The following is an 18533-nucleotide window of genomic DNA, read 5'->3' as shown; positions in this document are numbered from 1 at the left end:
TTCAAAAGTTGGTATTGCTAACCTATTAAATTATGCTACCTAATGAGGCATACTCATTATTCATATTAATAGACATCAAAAACATAAGCAGCACAATTAAATTGCTAACTTTTATAAATGCAGCAATAGAGATATGGAGAAAAGGCACAAATACTATGTGGTCTTATAATTTATAAGAAGTAACTTGAATTTCAATCATTTAGTGCAATTTGCAACTGAGTTATTAATCATTACACTAAACCTTCAGTTGATAAGAATGTAATCAATCCTATTCTTTCTTCTCAAATTTTCCTTTCACTCACTTTAGCTTTAATTAGCCTACAGCTAACAGTAAAACTATTCTAAGCACTTACATGAACACTCTTCCTATCATCAGGGTAAGAAAAGCTCAGCATTTCAAGCTGGGAATGAGGTTGTCCTCAATGCTAAAAATTCCACAGCTGCTGCAAAGAGCATAGAAATATGGAGTACGGCTCCTTAGAAAACACAACATCACAGATCAGCAACACCAACTTTTCAAAAGCTGACTCTTGTGTTTGCTTGTGAAAAATGGAAAAAAAATTTTGTCACTTTTATAGTCTGGTACCCTTATTGGGAGCAGGTATTTTGTGAAGGTTAAACATCATTTCTGAAGCAGAGAAATCAGATAAAGGGTAGTCTGAGCAAAAGAAATGAAGAGTAGAAAACCCATCACTAAACCATCTAGAAAGACTAGGCATACTGAAAGATACTTTAAATGTATAGGTCCAGAAAAGAAGAAAACTGAAAACCAGAGAGTTAAGTGCATGAGTACATGGTCTGGCCCTGCAACAAAGGAAAGATGAGTGAGGTTTTTGATCTCTTTAACCTAGAAGCTTGGGGCTTAACATCCACATGGAGACTGGATATAAAGCCTTGTAACCTAATAATTCAGGATTCTAACCGGGGCCCTGCATAAAATATGAACTAGAAAGAACAATGCACTTCCCCCACCGCCACCACTCCCCACAAAAAAAAAAAAAAGAAAAGAAAAAAGAAAAAAAATCTACCAGCACAAAGAAGCTTACCTGCTCTGCCTAAACTTTGGATAAAGTGAAAAAAGTCATCTAGAGCTGTTTACCTTCTAAGAGTTTACGGTTCAAATTTATACTGCCCATACAGGGTGGGACAGAGAAATTAAGAAAAAAATAGTTCCAGAACTGGGCACCTGGCAAATGCAAATGCAAAACCATCACTAGAACATTCCCTCAGCCCAAGACTACAAAAGATTCTCAAAGAAAATATAGGCCCCACTAAAGATAACTTTCCAATCAAGGATTCCAAAACTGAGATGAAACAATTTGCTATGAATGAATCAGCACAAACAAATCAATATTAAATAATACTAAAGAGAATGTAAAATATGTTTTAAATGATCAGAGACATAGAAAAAAACTGAAAACTATTTTTATAAAAGGAGTAAGAAACCATAATGAACAGATTTATACAGAACCAAATAGTAAACTGTAAAGAACCAAATGACGTTTAAAGTCATTGGGTTTTCTGCTTCTGGTGGTATATCAAATTAGATATTCTGAAGCACCGTCTCACTACAAAACAACTAGATCTACTGCAGTTGTGGAGTAATTCTGTGGAGAAAGCAGCTACTCCTCTACATAAAATAGTACTATGAGCCACAGAAAATGGTATAGTCCAGGAGAAAAATAAAGCTATCTTAAGATTTATAGCCAGCCAGGCACGGTAGCTCATACCCTGTAACCCCAACACTTTGGGAGGCTAAGGCAGGAGGATCCCTTGAGCCCAGGGGTTCAAGACAAGCCTCGGCAACATGGCAAGACCCTGTCTCTACAAAAAAATTAAAGAAACTAGCCAGGCATGGTGGCACGTGCCTGTAGTCCTGGCTACTCGAGAGGCTGAGGTGGGAGGATCTCTTGAGCCCAGGAGGTCGAGGCTGCAGTGAGCCATGTTCACATCACTGCACTCCAGACTAGGTGACAGAGAGAGACTATGTCTCAAAAAAAAAAAATAAATAAATCTGTAGCCTATCTTCCCCTAAAGAAAAATAAAGGTCAGAAATAAAAAAAAACAAATCTTAAAGGAGAAACATTGACGGGGAGAATGGACAAACAGGAAACATCTTCATGATACTGATTCATCTATTATATATGAAACATAAAATCAATCTTTAGAAAGAACTGCCATTCAAGCCACATGCATATTTTAAGTCACCTAATACTGTGACAGCGTAAGATGTTCTCACTTAAAGTAAACCATCATAATGGTCTTTTAGATGAGTGATCCTTCAACAAGATCAGCTCCTATTTCTGACACAAGTTAAATGAAACTGCAAATGCAGCTGTCTGAAACAATGTTATTTCATAGATGCCATTTCTGAGCAGTCTGTCCTCTAAAAGCTAATAAAATTTTAGACACTTGGTTTCTATTCTGGCAACAGTGAACTAGATTCAGGAAATAAACAAAAGTTGCTTATTTTTTACATGTGCTAATGCTGCAAAATCCCATAAAGTAAAACCTTTGGTGACTAGAAATTTTCTAGAATTTTCCAAGGTGGCACATTTGTTGTGTTCTATAAAGCAGCTCATGCATTGATAGACTAAAAAACATTTGGGTTTTTTTGTATCACTTTCAACCTTCAATGTAACAGGTATTTCAAATAGTAAGGCTGGCCGAGCAGTCACCTAAATGAAAACAGTTTGCGTTTTTTATTAAATACAATTTTCCACCCTCCTATTCTGTAGGTATTTATTACCTTGCTGACTCAACCACTGTATTATTACTCAGAATATAAAATGTTACTGCTCAAAAGATTTCAGGAAAATATTTTTCTATCATATATATGTCACTCAAGATTATCAATAATATACCATTAAATAAAACTTTAATTTTCTTTGGATCAAGAATTGTGTTGAGGTTGAAAAATATTGCTGCCTAGGATCTTAATTATAGAAATGTCATTGTTGATTAAAAGGATTGCAGGACTTTGAAGTTAATCAATTCTTCCAAAAAAACATAACACAAATTCTCAAATGGTGATGTATGTTGTCATTCATACTTGCTGGAAAACAACAAAGGAATCAGTAAATCTGACTAATAAAGTCCACTGTTCATACAACACTGACAAGCCAAAGATGCAGGCATCAACAGAGAGGACTGTTTTTCTCTATTCGGTATTAGTCTTCGATTCACGAATCACTAAATAATTTGTGCTATAGTGTCTAATTAAGTTAATAACCCATTTGACTTTACTTGCCTGAGAAAGGCAAATCATTTGCATAACAATAATTTGCAGAGTTACTTGCTACTGTCACTTATAATTCTATCCCACTGGGCACTACCTATACTAATTTCTCCACCTGTATGTAGCATATCACAACTAATGCTCAGGATGATTTTGAGTCATCAATAAAAGCTTGAATTATATTTTTGATACATCTTTAAAAACAGAAGTATATTTTATAAAAAGGATTTCATCAAAATGTGGCTAAAATAGATAGGGAAGCAATCTGGTATAGTGAAACTAATATGAATTCTGAAGCCAGTCTGACTTAGAAATTTTGGGTCCTCCATTATTTGGCACATCACCTTAACTTTTTTGAGTATTAGTTTGCTCACCTGTAAAATGGGGGAAGTATCATCAGGGTTACTGTGAGGATGAGACAGCAAAGGAAATGCTGTAAATACTCAATAAATGGCAGTATTTTACATACACTTAAAACACAGTCCACTTTCTGGAGAATTCTACTTCGCAATTATTCACTTCCTTGTATTTCCACATCACTTAGGTTTTTTTTTGTTTTTGTTTTTGTTTTGTTTTTTGGTAACCTAAGATCTTGTGATAAAGGGTAGAGTTGTGAAAGTATTCGAATTCTGACTACTCTCATCAATTATTCCATCTGATTGGGTAGTTTCATTTAAAGGAATAATGTTTAAAAAGCCAAACCAAAAGTTCATACCTAGTATTGTTTTTTAAAGCCTGCTCACGGCAGATATTTTAATGTTAAATTTAGACTTTCACATTCATAACAGTGCTCTTATTTAATTGCACATATCAATATCACAATATTACACAATTAAAATGTCGAAGATATTAATGCATAAAATTTCTACGAAAGCCTAGACAAACTCATTTCTCCGGAGGCTGAGGTAGGAGGATCACCTAAGCCTGGGAGGTTGAAGCTGCTGTGAGGGGCAACAGAATTTGTCTCAAAAACAAAAATCCTCATTTCTGTTAACTTTTTATGTAGTCAAAATCAAGACTTCTAGTATTCATATTACTTTAGTCCCATGTGGATTTACACACTAACCTGGTAGAAATGCGACTAAAGACTGCATTGAAGTTGTTGCAGCTGAGAGAAAATAAAACCCCAGAGGCAGAATTCCGAAGTTCAGCTGCATGCTGGTTTCCTTCACGACAGGTGTGAAGAAAATGGCAGATTTCTGGCAGCAACTGTTTGACCAGCATCGTTTCATCTAATCTCATTGTGTCCTTTGGTTGCTAAAATAGAAATAATCACATTATTCTAAAACTTTAATTTGATCTATAAACACTTCTATTATGAAAATTTTCAAACACACAGAACAAAAATAATGAACACCTATATACACACTTCCTAGATTTAACAACTGTTAACATTTTATCATATTTGCTACATCTGTCTAAAGATAGTTTAATAAAGAGGATGGTTCCATCTCTGACCCCATAATCACAATTAAAGTTCAATCCCCCTGCCATCCTTACTAGTTCTCCCATTCCTGTTGCTCTCTTGTTCATCAAATGAGCCCTTCCCTGGGAATCCCCATTTTGTTGTGAGTTCTACAATTACAGAATCAACTTAACTCATACTGATTGATGAGTGCTCTGTGTCATCTGTCTTAACATTTAAGTAAATTCCCGGGTGAGCATTCACACTTGCTTTTGTGCAGACTGACCAAAACAGACACTACTTACTCAAAGTAATTTTATTTTGGTTGAATCTTTTCAAAGTAAGTTATAAATATAATACTTCATCCCATGTGACCTGGCATCTCTTAAAAGTAAGAATTTTCTCTAATGTAACTTCAATACAATTAACACACCAAGGAAAAATAAACAATTCCCTTGTGTCATCTAATACCAAGTCTGAATTCAAATTTCACCACTGCCCCCCAAAATGTCTTTCGTAGCCATTTTTACTCAATAAGGATCCAAAAAAGTTCACCGATTGCAATAGGATGTTTCCTTAGTTTCATTATTCTGTGCAAGGGCATAATCTCAGCTCACTACAACTTCCACCTCCAGGGTTAAAGTGATTCTCCTGCCTCAGCCTCCCGAATAGCTGGGATTACAAGCGCCCGCCACCATGCCCAGCTAATTTTTGTACTTTTAGTAGAGCCGGGGTTTTGCCATGTTGGCCAGGCTGGTCTCAAACTCCTGACCTCAAGTGATCCACCCTCCTTGGCCTCCCAGAGTGCTGGGATTACAGGCATGAGCCACCACCCCCAGCCCATATTCACCACTCTTATTTCCCATGACTTTAAGTGGGTCAGCTGCCTTACAGAATGTTCTATATCCTTGATTTAATTATTTTCCAGTGACATAGATTGATTTGCTCTTCTAGTTACTGTATTGTGTATTTTCTTATTTATTTATTTTTTGAGACGGAGTCTCACCCTATGGCCCAGGCTGGAGTGCAGTGGCACAATCTTGGCCCACTCCAACCTCTGCCTCCTGGTTTCAAGTGATTCTCCTGCCTCAACCTCCTGAGTAGCTGGGACTACAGACACGTGCCACCAAGTCTGGCTAATTTTTGTATTTCTAGCAGATATGGGGTTTCGCCATGTTGGCCAGGCTGGTCTTGGATTCCTGACCTCAAGCGATCCGCCTGTCTCGACCTCCCAAAGTGCTAGGATTCCAGGTGTAAGCCATGGCGCCCAGCCTGTATATTTTCTGTAAGCTAAAATTTAAACCTAATGGTCTGATTAGATTGAGGTTAAACAGTTTAGGGGATTCACTACAGGTTACATTACATCGCACCATGAGCACAAAAAGCGAGGTTGTCCCGCTAATGACACCAAGTTTGATAACTTTGGTGTTAACACTGAAATCTCTACTTTGTAAAGTAAATATATACTTTACAATTAACAATCAATGGATAAGTTATCCTGCAGGTATGCTGTTCCACATTACTATTTCACCTAACAGTCTTGATGTCTGTATGTGGATAAGAATTTTAATAACACTGAGCAAGATGGCAAAGAACAAAAATCTGTACAATCGTGTGCTACGCTCAGTTCTGTAACTGCAATCCAAGCACTCTCAGATGCAAATACACTGAAACATAGGGACAATACATAAACAGACTTCATAAAAACCTGTGGGCCAGGCGCAGTGGCTCAAGCCTGTAATCCCAGCACTTTGGGAGGCCGAGACGGGAGGATCACGAGGTCAGGAGATCGAGACCATCCTGGCTAACACGGTGAAACCCTGTCTCTACTAAAAAATACAAAAAACTAGCCGGGCGAGGTGGCGGGCGCCTGTAGTCCCAGCTACTCAGGAGGCTGAGGCAGGAGAATAGCGTGAACCTGGGAGGCGGAGCTTGCAGTGAGCTGAGATCCGGCCACTGCACTTCAGCCTGGGCAACAGAGCGAGACTCCGTCTCAAAAAAAAAAAAAAAAAAAAAAAACAAAAACCTGTGAATTCACATTACAATGCCTATTTCTTGTTTATAGACTAACCAAATAATACAGATGTTAACTCTAACATAAAAATCTGAGAAGTATTAAATCTTTCAAATAAGTCATATTCACGGGAACAAAAATACTTAAGATTCCTCAAATTCTACAAAATTTCACTTACAACATATTGGTAAGTATTTTTCTTTCACTTAACTATTCCAACTATGTATATGACAAACATGTACTTGTGAGCTCAGTTCTTCTTAAACTGCCTCAATTTACTTTGATTTAAAACTAAGAATCAAGAAACATCTGTAAAATCATTGAAGGAAATAAAGAAAACAATTGTTCAATAATATAAATAGCATTATTTTTTAAATCGTAAATGTAATGAAAAAGCGTACACATTTTTCAACAGTAGAGCAGGGCAAGGTAATATACATTTTATGCATTATATAAGTTATACCAGGCCCACTTATTAGCATTTCAATTAGGCTATCTTCAAAGAGTATTAAATCAAACAGAGGCCAATAATATCAGTATCATTCTCCAAAATACATTTATCATTACCTCTCAATTACAAATGTTAATGGAGAAAAGCTGTGAAACTGAACAAGGCAATAAACCACCCCACACCTCACCATTCAGTCATCGGTGTGGCTGATATACTCGTAATTTGCAGTCAAAGTAATAAGACCACTGGAAAAAACTGATTCAAGAAAAGCTTAAAATTTGCCCACCTTCCCAATTCCATCATTCTATGTAACAGCTCTTTAGCTCTTTCACTCCATTTTACACGAACAATAGCATATCACAAGTTAACAGAAAATACCATGCTAAAACAACTAGCTCACCTTCGATTTTAAGTAGAAAACTTACAAACACTGTCTCCATAATTTTGGAATATGGTCAAGGGTCAATAAGAAAATTTAAAATATTATGCTTAGGGCAGGCACAGTAGTTCACATCTGTAATCCCAGGACTTCGGGAGGCCAAAGTGGGCAGATCACTTGAGGATAGGAGACAAACTAGCCTGACCAACATAGTGGAAACCCCATGGCTACCGAAAATACAAAAAAATCAGCTGGGCATGGTGGTGCATGCCTGTAATCCCAGCTACTCGGGACTCTGAGGCATGAGAATAGCTTGAACCCAGGAAGTGGAGGTTGCAGTGAGCCAAGAGAGTGCCACTGCACTTCAGCCTGTGCCACAGAGTGAGACTCTGTCTCAAAAAATATATATATACACACACTATATATATATTTATACATATACTGGAAATGTCTATATATACTATATATACACATATATATTTATATATATACAACATGTAGTGTGTATATATATATAACGTCTGTGTATACATATATATTTTGCTTAGATTTTCAATTGTGTCAATATAATTTTTTTTTTCAATTCCCTATCCCAGTGCTTCCACCAACACTTCTCAACCACACTATCAGTCCTCATATATTAAGGTCTCTTTCAACTAGTTTTACTATAGCGAACTGCAACATATGTGGAAGAGGGAAGCAATTCTGAATAAAAACAAAATTCTGAATTCTGAGCCAAAGGAAGAGAGAACATAAGAAATGAGTTAATTTCAATATACATGGACTAGGCAGATCATTAAAATGGAGGTATTCAATTTATATATTTATATAAACTCTCACCATGTTCCAGGAAGAATTAAGGATACTGACATATAGAAATACTTTCTTTACACAATAGAAATAGTCTTGAAAAAGTTCAAATTAATTAATAGTTGAAATACACTGTGGTAACAACTTACAGGAAACCAGAGAAATAATTGTTTGGTACTGTCCTCCACATACCTATCACATGTGTGTGTGTCTACATAAAACAAGTGTTCTCAAGGTAGTATCTATCCTTAATAGGTTTAATTTTTAAGTTCTCATTTACATAAATTTGAAAAGTAGAATATCAAAATCATATTCATATAGGAGGAAATACAAGATTACTCTTGGTCTTCTGAATCACATTCTCCAACAACTCTCTGAGAGATCCGTCAAATTAAATAGTGATCTCTTCATAAATATTTTCTAAAAACCTGAGAGACAGATACGTGGCTGAAACATAACATTTTATAAGTAAACTTAACATCTGTTTAATTTACAAAAGATGAGAGAATTTTCCCACGAAAAATTGTCACCAGGTCAGCTATTATTAACAAAACTCGTATTTATATGTCTTAGACAAAAGTCCGTATGACTGTCCTCTTGATCCACATCTGTACTTTGGTACATAAGATCATTCTCAAGATTGAATTCACAAAGCCTGCCTACTTAAGATCAATTTACTTACCCCAGCAAGACATTTTTCCAGTGTATCCAAAATAATCAACTGAGAGAGATATAAATTTTTTTCAGCAGCTTCTCCAAATATTCTCTAACAGAAAAGATATTCAGAACATAAAAGTTAGTTTCACTCTCTGCTACCAATCAACACACATCTGAAAAGTGAAAGACTAAAAGATCAACAATAATCTTCTATTTTATCTCCCAGATTATACTATACTTAAATTTATTATTTCTGATTTTATCCTAATCCTCATAAAAACTAAATTCTCAGGCAAACAGAAATGGCATTTATTAAGAGTTTGCCATTAACCTTGTAACAGTAAAAGATGCTGTTTTGGTTCATGTTTTAAAAATACGTAGGATTTAGACACATATATAGATCTGTACCAGAATCTTGAATTGGGGATTTAACTACACTTTTATGCCAAGAAATAATCAAAGTCTTAATTTTTATAGCAAAAAAATGCTACAGCACCATAGTGAATTTTAAGTACTCACTATCCTCAAAATGAATACTACGTATGTATTAACAAGAGACTATGGTTTTGAAAACTTATTTAATAAGCACTAAATGAAAGCCAATATAACAATGCTGTTTTGTTTTGAAAAAAGGGTCCCAAATATTAAAATATTTCAATCTAACTGGGAACACAGCCATATATTCATATGTGCAAATACTAAACTGTGCCCCACACACTGCAACAGAGGAGCTAAAAAAAATATTAAATGTCTTTAGGTAAATCTCTTTATATATTTATAAATAGTCCTACTTTTGGGGGGAAAATACTAATTTTTTCCATAAAGAAGGTAAACAATTTTCTACACCTCCAGTTTATTAGTTTTGTACATTTAGAGTATTGTGTAAGCAACTTTCTTAAAAGGAAACACACCAAGGATGATGTGAACAAAAAGTTAACCACCACATGCTCTCACTCATATGTGGAAGCTAAAAAGAGTAAAAAGTAGAAGACAGGACACTAGAGGGAGGAAGGGTAGGATGGGGGAATCGGGGTGGGTAGAGATTTGTTAAAGGATACAGAAATACAGATTTATAGGAAGAATAAGACTTAGTGTTCTATACTACTGTAGAATGACTACATGAACATTATATAGTTAAGTTTTTTTTTTTTGAGACGGAGTCTCATTGTCACCCAGGGTGGAGTGCAGTGGCGCATCTTGGCTCACTGCAAGCTCCGCCTCCCGGGTTCACACCATTCTCCTGCCTCAGCCTCCCGAGTAGCTGGGACTATGGGCACATGCCGCCACACCCCGCTAAGGTTTTTTTTTTTTTTGTAGAGACAGGGTTTCACAGCCCGTCTCAGCCTCCCAAAGTGCTGGGATTACAGGTGTGAGCCACTGCGCCGGCCTATAGTTAACATTACATAGTTTCAAATAACAGGAGAATATTCAATATTTCCAACACAGAGAAATGATAAATGTTGAGATGATGGATATGTTAATTACCCTAGTGGGATCACTATGTATTATATGTATTGAAACATCAATGTACCCATAAACATGTACAATTACTGTGTATCAATTAAAAAATAAAACAGAACAAGAGAAAAAGTATTTAAAATATGGGAATAAGGCAAAAAGGTAACTTCATGTCTTTTCAATGTCATACTAGAACATTATCTGATAAACCTAAGGAGCATCTCAAAAAAAAGGGAGGGGGAATGATCTTCACAACCTATAACCAGTTGTTTCACAACTCAATACAAACAAATACAAATTGGGATTATAAATGCAGGCTGGGCATGGTGGCTCACACCTGTAATCCCAGTACTTTGGGAGGTTGAGGCAGGCGGATCACCTAAGGTCAGGAGTTTGAGACCAGCCTGGCCAAAATGGTGAAACCTTGTCTCTACTAAAAATACAAAAAAATTAGCCGAGCATGGTGGCGCATGCCTGTAATCCCAGCTACTGGGGAGCCTGAGGCAGCAGAATCACTTTAACTAGGGAGGGGGAGGTTACGGTGAGCCGAGATTGCGCCACTGCACTCCAGCCTGGGTGACAGAATGAGACCCTGTCATTCATTCATTTATTCATTCATTCATAAATAAATAAATAAATGCTAAAGACTGGCAGACAGTTCAGAGTTAATCAAGAAAAATCCAGATCAGTTGCCAGGAACTGAGTATGTTAGTTTGGAACAGCTTAGAATGGAAACATTAAATAGGAATTTAGAGAGAGGAAGGGATCACTTGAGAGACAAAAGATGTTGTATGTTCAAAGGTACAGTGGGAGAACAGTTGGAGTACTCTGAAGTCTAGGAAACGTCAATAGATTTTAGAAAATGGGAAGAAGAAAGAAATGAGCTTTTAACAGTGGAATTATTTGATGAAACGGGTATTTGAGAAAAACTGTTTCAACAACAGGCTAACTACTACAGAATCTGTCACAGGTTACAGAAGGTAGAAAAAACACAGTAATATCTTCATTAAAAAATCAATCCACATTTTAGGACTATGAGATCATACTCTATCATCTACTTAGGGCTGAGACAATCATATGTAAATTGAAATAAGATGCTGAAGAAAAATATGTGTAATAGATTACTGTAGTCAGTTCGTGTATGACACAAAAGCTGTATGAAATCCTAATTCAAGAAAAATACTGGAAAAGGAAATATGGTCACAAAGAATAGGAGATGTTTCTAAGGGAAACAATAAATTAAAATGAAAGTTAGTTACTTGTGCTCACTGAATCTAAAACCCAGCTAATTAAAAATTTGAACAAATAAAATAAAAAAGGTTCTCTGTGCTTGTAAACAAAATAAGATTAATGGTTATATCCAAAGTCCACAGAAAATCCCTTTCCATACTTCAAAATATACTGTTCTAAACTTTTTAATCAAAAACAAAAGAAAGCAAATTCCCCGAAACACAGTAACCCAAATACTCACCATATTGTTAACATTCTTTAAGATAGTAGTGAGGCCGCTTATAACCAAAGAAAACTTGTATTTGGAAATATTGATTAGACATTCCTTGTTGTGCTCAGTACTGACTTTGGTATGTGTGTTCTGCTGTCCTGTTTTTATTGGAAGCTGAAAAAAAAAGAAAAAAACATGTTAAGAGCTTATCCTTAAAAATGACTATAAATAACTTACTTCCCATTGAAAATCATGATGTTTTAGGAAAATTGTATCAACCACAGATACCTATATTTGCACCTCAAACTCCAATTTTCAAACTCCAATATATGATACACAGATAACTATATCTGAATTTCAAACTCCAATATATGATAGCATTTATTATAGCAAATCTTAAATTCTTTGGAAACTTTCACTTTTGCAGCTTTCTTTCTGGAAGTCTTAAATCTCTAGCTACAAAATTAAATTTTTCACCCAGCACTATATAAGAAGAAATGATGACTCACAGAAATAGAGCTATTTCCTTGTGGCTAAAAATTATTTCAGAGAATGTCTGCAATAAAATGCATACAACCGTTTCCCTTATCCATTGAACTCAGACATTAAAAGAAAAACAGACCAAGAAAATCTATGTCCTAGACCTCTAGTCAATAATGGCAAACAACTGCTGATTGTTCAGAAGCAAGAACAAACTATAAAACCTGGAAAAAACACAGTAAGACTGACTCAGTAAGATAAGCACCCTCAGCTACACAATTGAAGGGATAAAAGAACACAAGTAGATAAATCCCATGAGAAAAAATATTCTATGAGAAGATCACATTTACATTTCTCTGTGAATGAGTTAAGTTCCACTGTCTAGAAGTTCATCTCTACTCTGCTCAAAAACAGCAAAAGCATCATGGACATACTTACTGTTAATATTAAACCCTGCTAATGCTAACAAAGAAACCTAGCAATGTTCCTCTGTGAAAAAAAACAAACCTGAATATAACATTCTCATTTTTAACATAGTACAACTAAAGGTGGAAAGAGACCAAGGGGCATGCCCAAGTTTGCTAAATCAGTTAATAATGGACGATTATCTTGATAGTAAAGAAATACTAAACAGGCTGGGCACGGTGGCTCAGGCCTGTAATCCTAGCACTTTGGGAGGCTGAGGCAGGCAAATCACGAGGTCAGGAGATTGAGACCATCCTGGCCAACATGGTGAAACCCAGACTCTACTAAAAATACAAAAATTAGCTGGGTGTAGTGCCATGCACCTGTAATCCAAGCTATTTGGGAGGCTGAGGCCTGCCAAATTGCTTGAATCCAGGAGGCAGAGATTGCAGTAAGCCGAGATCACGCCACTGCACTCCAGCCTGGTGATAGAGCAAGACTCCATCTCAAAAAAAAAAAAAACAAAAAAAAAACTAAATGAAATGGGGGGGGGGGGGGCATTTTTAGAATGTAAAGGAGTGGGCAGAACAGAAACTACAAAACTTTGTAATGTTAATTATAAAGATTATGGAGGAAAAAAACCTGAAGGGCCAAAAATAGGACTTTCAGAAGACAGCAGGAGCTAAAATGCAGCTTGTGAATCTCCCTAAGTATCCCGTAAAAATCAGAGAAACGGCCAGGTGCAGAGGCTCACATTTGTAATCCCAGAACTTTGGGGGGCCGAGGCAGGCAGATCACTTGAGGTCAAAAGTTCAAGACCAGCCTGGCCAACATGGTGAAACCCTGTCTCTACTAAAAAATACAAAAAATTAGCCAAGCATGGTGGCACACATCTACTAGGGAGGCTGAGGCACGAGAATGGCTTGAACAGCAGGTGGAGGTCGCAGTCAGCTGAGATCACACCACTGCACTCCAGCTTGAGCATCAGAGGCTCTGTCTCAAAAAAAAAAAAAAAAAAAAATTAGAGAAACTAGAATTCTTCTAGTAAAACCACAAACTGATGAACATCTACATGAAAATGAAGGGACAAGGCCCCTCATTCCCAAACCCAGAGAAGTGAACAAATAGAAACAAACCATTTACAGTTACAAAACTGGTTGGGGACAGGCGCAATGGCTCATGCCTATAATTCCAGCACTTTTTTGAGGCTGAGGCAGGAGGACTGCTTGAGTCCAGGAGTTTAAGATCAGCCTGGGCAACAGAGTGAGACCTCATCTTTACTTTAAAATAAAAAAAAAAAAAGCTAGTCTTGGTAGTGTGTGCCTATAATCCAGTTACTCAAGAGGCTGAGGCAGGAGGACTGCTTGAGTCCAGAAAGTTGCAGTGATCTAGCCACTGCACTCCAACCTGGCCAATGGAGTGAGATCCTGTCTCTGGAAAACAAAAACCAAAAACACTGGTGTGGTATAAGCATCTATGCAAGAGAAAGCAGGTGGAAGGAGAATGTCTAATGGATCTGACAAGAGGAGATTCCCCAATGTACTACTACATCCTTAATAAAAAGCACAGCAGCCCAATTTAGGAATATTAGCCAAAACAGAGGGTAGTTATGCTTACTGCAATTTGCAGATGAGTGAAAAAGGCCTATGATAAAGTCTGAAGAGAATGGAGCACATTCAAAACCATCACTGTCTAATAGAATTTGCTGTGGTAATGATACTGCTCTGTATGGGCAATGCCCAATATAATAGCCACTAGTCGTCACATGTAGCTATTAACCACTTGTAACCTAGCTGGCATAGATGAGAAATCAAAAGTTTAAAGTTTATTTAAATTATTATTAAATAAAGTTTATTTAAATTTAGCTTTAAGTAGCCACACATGTAATTATTAGATCTGACTGGACAGCACAGTTCTAGCCCACACTGAGAAGAAACTGCTGAGAATAAACTCCAAACCAAAAACACGGGTAAAGGGAGAAAAGGAAAAAGGTCCAAATAAAGATGAAAAACAGAAAGATGAACAAGAGAGTTCTGAAAGAATGAGACCATTTTTTTTTTTTTAATTTCATGAAAATAAAAAAAGAATAAGCTCTAGAGCCATAAAGCTACAAAGCTATCCTGGCCTACAAATCTCTCCTACCAATTCAGAAAAATTAATTTCACATAAAAATGAGCCAACAGAAAAGTACTATGATCAAATAATATGTAAAGTTATTATAAGAAAAAAGAATACAAAACAGAAAAACATAGTAAGGATCTAAACAACAGAAAATCAAAATATCCAAAAAGACATATCCACCAAGAGATGAAAACTGTAAATGATTATTTCAAAGTGAGCCAAGAGAAATTAAGAAAAATACAAAAGATGTGGAATAACACAAATAAGAATTACAGATAGAAATAAGTTGGCAGAACTCAAGAAATAATTAGAAGATAAATCATTTCAGAAATGAAGACTAACCAGAAGATACACAAGAATGAATTAACACAGAAGATAATGCTTTCAGAGTAAACGAATGTTGAAAAAAAAAAGGAGGAATAAGGAGGAAAGTTGTAATATAAAAAAGTAATTACATATGAGATAGTAAGGATTTGCAATAAAGTGACAAAAAAGATACAAAAAGAAGATCCAACATACATATAACAGGAATCACCAAAGAAAGAAACCAAACCAATGGAATAAAATGGATCATAGAAACTAGAATTCAAGAAAACTTTGCTGAAATTATTATCGAAATTTTTAAAAACTTGAAGCCGTATCTTTAATGTGCATACCACACACCTGGAAAAAGTGAGCCAGAATGACCAACACCTGAACATATTTTGAACTTCTGTGAACAAGAAAAAAAAAATCTTTTGAACTTACAGGAAGAGGAAATTATTTATACAAAAAAAATTAGACTCTCATCAGACTTTGACAAAATTTTGTCAGAAAACAATAAAGTAAAATAAATGTAAGATATTTAAAGAAAACATAAACCAAGGATTTCATATATAGCCAAACTGAATTCAAATACAGTCAGCCCTCTGAATCCATGAGTTCTCCATCTACGCATCCAAGAAACTGCAGATCAAAAAAAAAAATTTAGTATGTCTGTACTGAACATGTACAGACTTTTTGTCATTATTCCCTAAATAACAGTGTATAACAACTATTTCCATAGTATTACATTGTATTAGGTATTATAAATAACAACTATTTCCATAGTATTACATTGTATTAGGTATTATAAATAACAACTATTTACATAGTATTACATTGTATTAGGTATTATAAGGGATGATTTAAAGTACACAGAAAGATATGTGCAGGCTATATGCAAATACCACACCATTTCATATCAGGGACTTGAGCATCTGCAGATTTCACTGTCCATGGGGGGTCCTGGAACCAATGTCTCAGATACTGAGAGACAATTGTATAGCAATGACAAACTGTTCTAAACTGCAAGAACCCTGGAAATTTTGTTCCCTTTTCCTTTTCCTGGAGGATATACTAGGGCATATGCTTCAGATGACCAAAATACCTCGAGAGACATCCACATTAATAAGAATCATAAATATATTTAGTCATGTGTCACTTAATGATGGGGTATGTTCTGAGAAATGTGTCCTTACATGATTCCACTATCATGTGACATCACAGTGTACTTATACAAACCTAGATAGTATAGCCTGCCACACCCCTAGGCTATATGGTATATTGAATATTCTTGGCAACTTTAACACATAGTGTGTGTATATCTAAACATAGAAAAGGTAAAGATACCGTATTATAATACTAAGGGACTCCCATTACATATGCAGTCCATCATTGACCAAAATGTCATTATGTGGAGCATCATCGTATTTTTTCTTTTTTTTTTTTTTGGAGACAGAGCCTTGCTCTGTCACCAGGCTGAAGTGCAGTGGCATAATCTCGGCTCACCACAACCTCTGCTTCCCAGGTTCAAGCGATTCCCCTGCCTCAGCCTCCCTAGTAGCTGGGATTACAGGCGTGCACCACCATGCCTGGCTATCTTTATTGTATTTTTAGTAGAGATGGGGTTTCACCATGTTGGTCAGACTGGTCTTGAACTCCTGACCTCAGGTAATCCACCCGCCTCGGCCTCCCAAAGTGCTGGGATTACAGGCATGAGCCACCGCGCCCAGCTGGAGCATCACTGTATTTTCTAAAAGAACTGCGAATGGTGGTAATAAGGGAGAAAGTATATTAGGTGACTGCTTTATGTACTTGATAATATAGATACAATTATCAAAATTGAGGAGAGGGAGGGTGGTGACAGTATATAAATAGCAGATTATGTTTCTTGTCTTGTTATTAACTGAGAGTAAAATGCTAGGAAAAAAGATGAGAAAAGGAGGTTTCTAGTTCATTTCATTATTGCTCAGAGTAAAAAACCAACACATAATACCCCTCCACCCCAAAAGAGAAGGAAATTAGAATAGCATATAAAGGTATTAATATAATGGTAACCACCAGAACAAAAACACAAATTGTACTGGTGGTGTGTGGTGTGTTAACTGTTAAGCTGGGAACTACTTTCCCAGATCCCATTTACTGTATGGTTCTGGGTTAGAGTTGGTCTAAAGGGTAATTTGTACAGGCTGTCTATCCCTAATCCAAAAATCTGAAACCTACAACACTCTAAAATCCAAACTTGTTGATCAACAACATGACTCTCAAAGGGAAATGCTCATTTCAGATTAGGGATGATCATGAGGAGTAAAATGCAAATATTCTAGAACCCAAAAATATCTGAAATCCAAAACACTTCTAGTCCCAAGCATTTCAGATAAGGGATACTCAACCTGTATAAAATTTGTTTGAAATGTGGAAGTGAAGCAGCAGCTATTGTTCTGAAGGTTTTCACACTAAGATACAATGAGAGACAGATACAGAGCACCCAGAAAGTTCCAGCTTTTACTCTCTTTCACTCTACGTCCAGCTCTTTCTTTGGACCAGTGGTCACTTTGCTGACCAATACTAGCCCAAACCTACCACCAGATGCTCGGGTGCAAACCTACAGGGCTTTGTAAGACAAACCTTACATGGCAAGAGTGTCCCACAGTGCCCTCTTCAAGCTCCTCCTTCATAATCTCACTTCAGTGGCTGGATATACTTAACTTCTCAGATTTCCCAAACCCCTCCAACTTATCTATCCATTGTCATTGATTTGGACGATCTGGTTAGTGGACTCCCCTGATCCTCCAATTCCCCGTTCTAGATACTCACCTCACTTAATCCCCTCAAAACTGTATACAATCTAATTTCTACAATAAATTCCTTATCATTACACAGTCTGAATGCTGGTCTGAATAAATCTTTCTAAATACAAAAATATACGTTGAGGCCAAGGCACACAATTGAAACCAGCCTGGCCAACATCGTGAAACTCCATCTCTACCAAAACACAAAAAAATTAGCCGGTGCACACCTACAGTCCCAGCTACTTGGGAGGCTGAGGCATGATAACTGCTTCAACACAGGGGGCAGAGGCTACAGTGAGCTAAGCCCCACTGCACTCCAGCCTGGGCAACAGAGCAAGACTCTGTCTCAGAAATGTGTGTGTGTGTGTGTGTGTGTGTGTGTGTGTACGTGTACGTGTATATATGTGTATATATTTATATATGCTGAAAGAGCAAAGAGCATGAACACAGTGACAAATAAAAGGCATGTATAAAATTAAATGTAATGTAAAACCAAAAAATGAATCAAAATTCATTAAATGATAGAATAATCTCCAGGATATATCTTAAGTTAAAAAAAAAAACAAGATGGAGAAAATATAC

The 18533-nt window shown here is 36.4% G+C and overlaps 1 protein-coding gene across 8 annotated transcripts in view; it reads right to left on the bottom strand.

Annotated features, from left to right (window-relative positions):
- LOC105485209 (neurofibromin 1) overlaps nucleotides 1–18533 on the bottom strand; it is a 291308-nt gene that overhangs the window by 211749 nt on the left and 61026 nt on the right. For all 8 annotated transcript variants that reach the window (XM_011747440.3, XM_011747435.3, XM_011747438.3 and 5 more), the window contains exons 2-4: nucleotides 11884–12027; nucleotides 8980–9063; nucleotides 4305–4495 (exon numbers count right to left, since the gene is read on the bottom strand). In XM_011747440.3, the coding sequence (XP_011745742.2) occupies nucleotides 4305–4495; nucleotides 8980–9063; nucleotides 11884–12027 (419 nt within the window). The remainder of the gene's footprint in view (nucleotides 1–4304; nucleotides 4496–8979; nucleotides 9064–11883; nucleotides 12028–18533) is intronic.

This window comes from Macaca nemestrina, chromosome 17 (genome assembly GCF_043159975.1).
Source record: "Macaca nemestrina isolate mMacNem1 chromosome 17, mMacNem.hap1, whole genome shotgun sequence".
Lineage (NCBI taxonomy): Eukaryota > Metazoa > Chordata > Mammalia > Primates > Cercopithecidae > Macaca > Macaca nemestrina.
The sequence above is the reverse complement of the archived record's forward strand: the minus strand, read 5'-3'. Positions and strand labels throughout refer to the sequence as shown.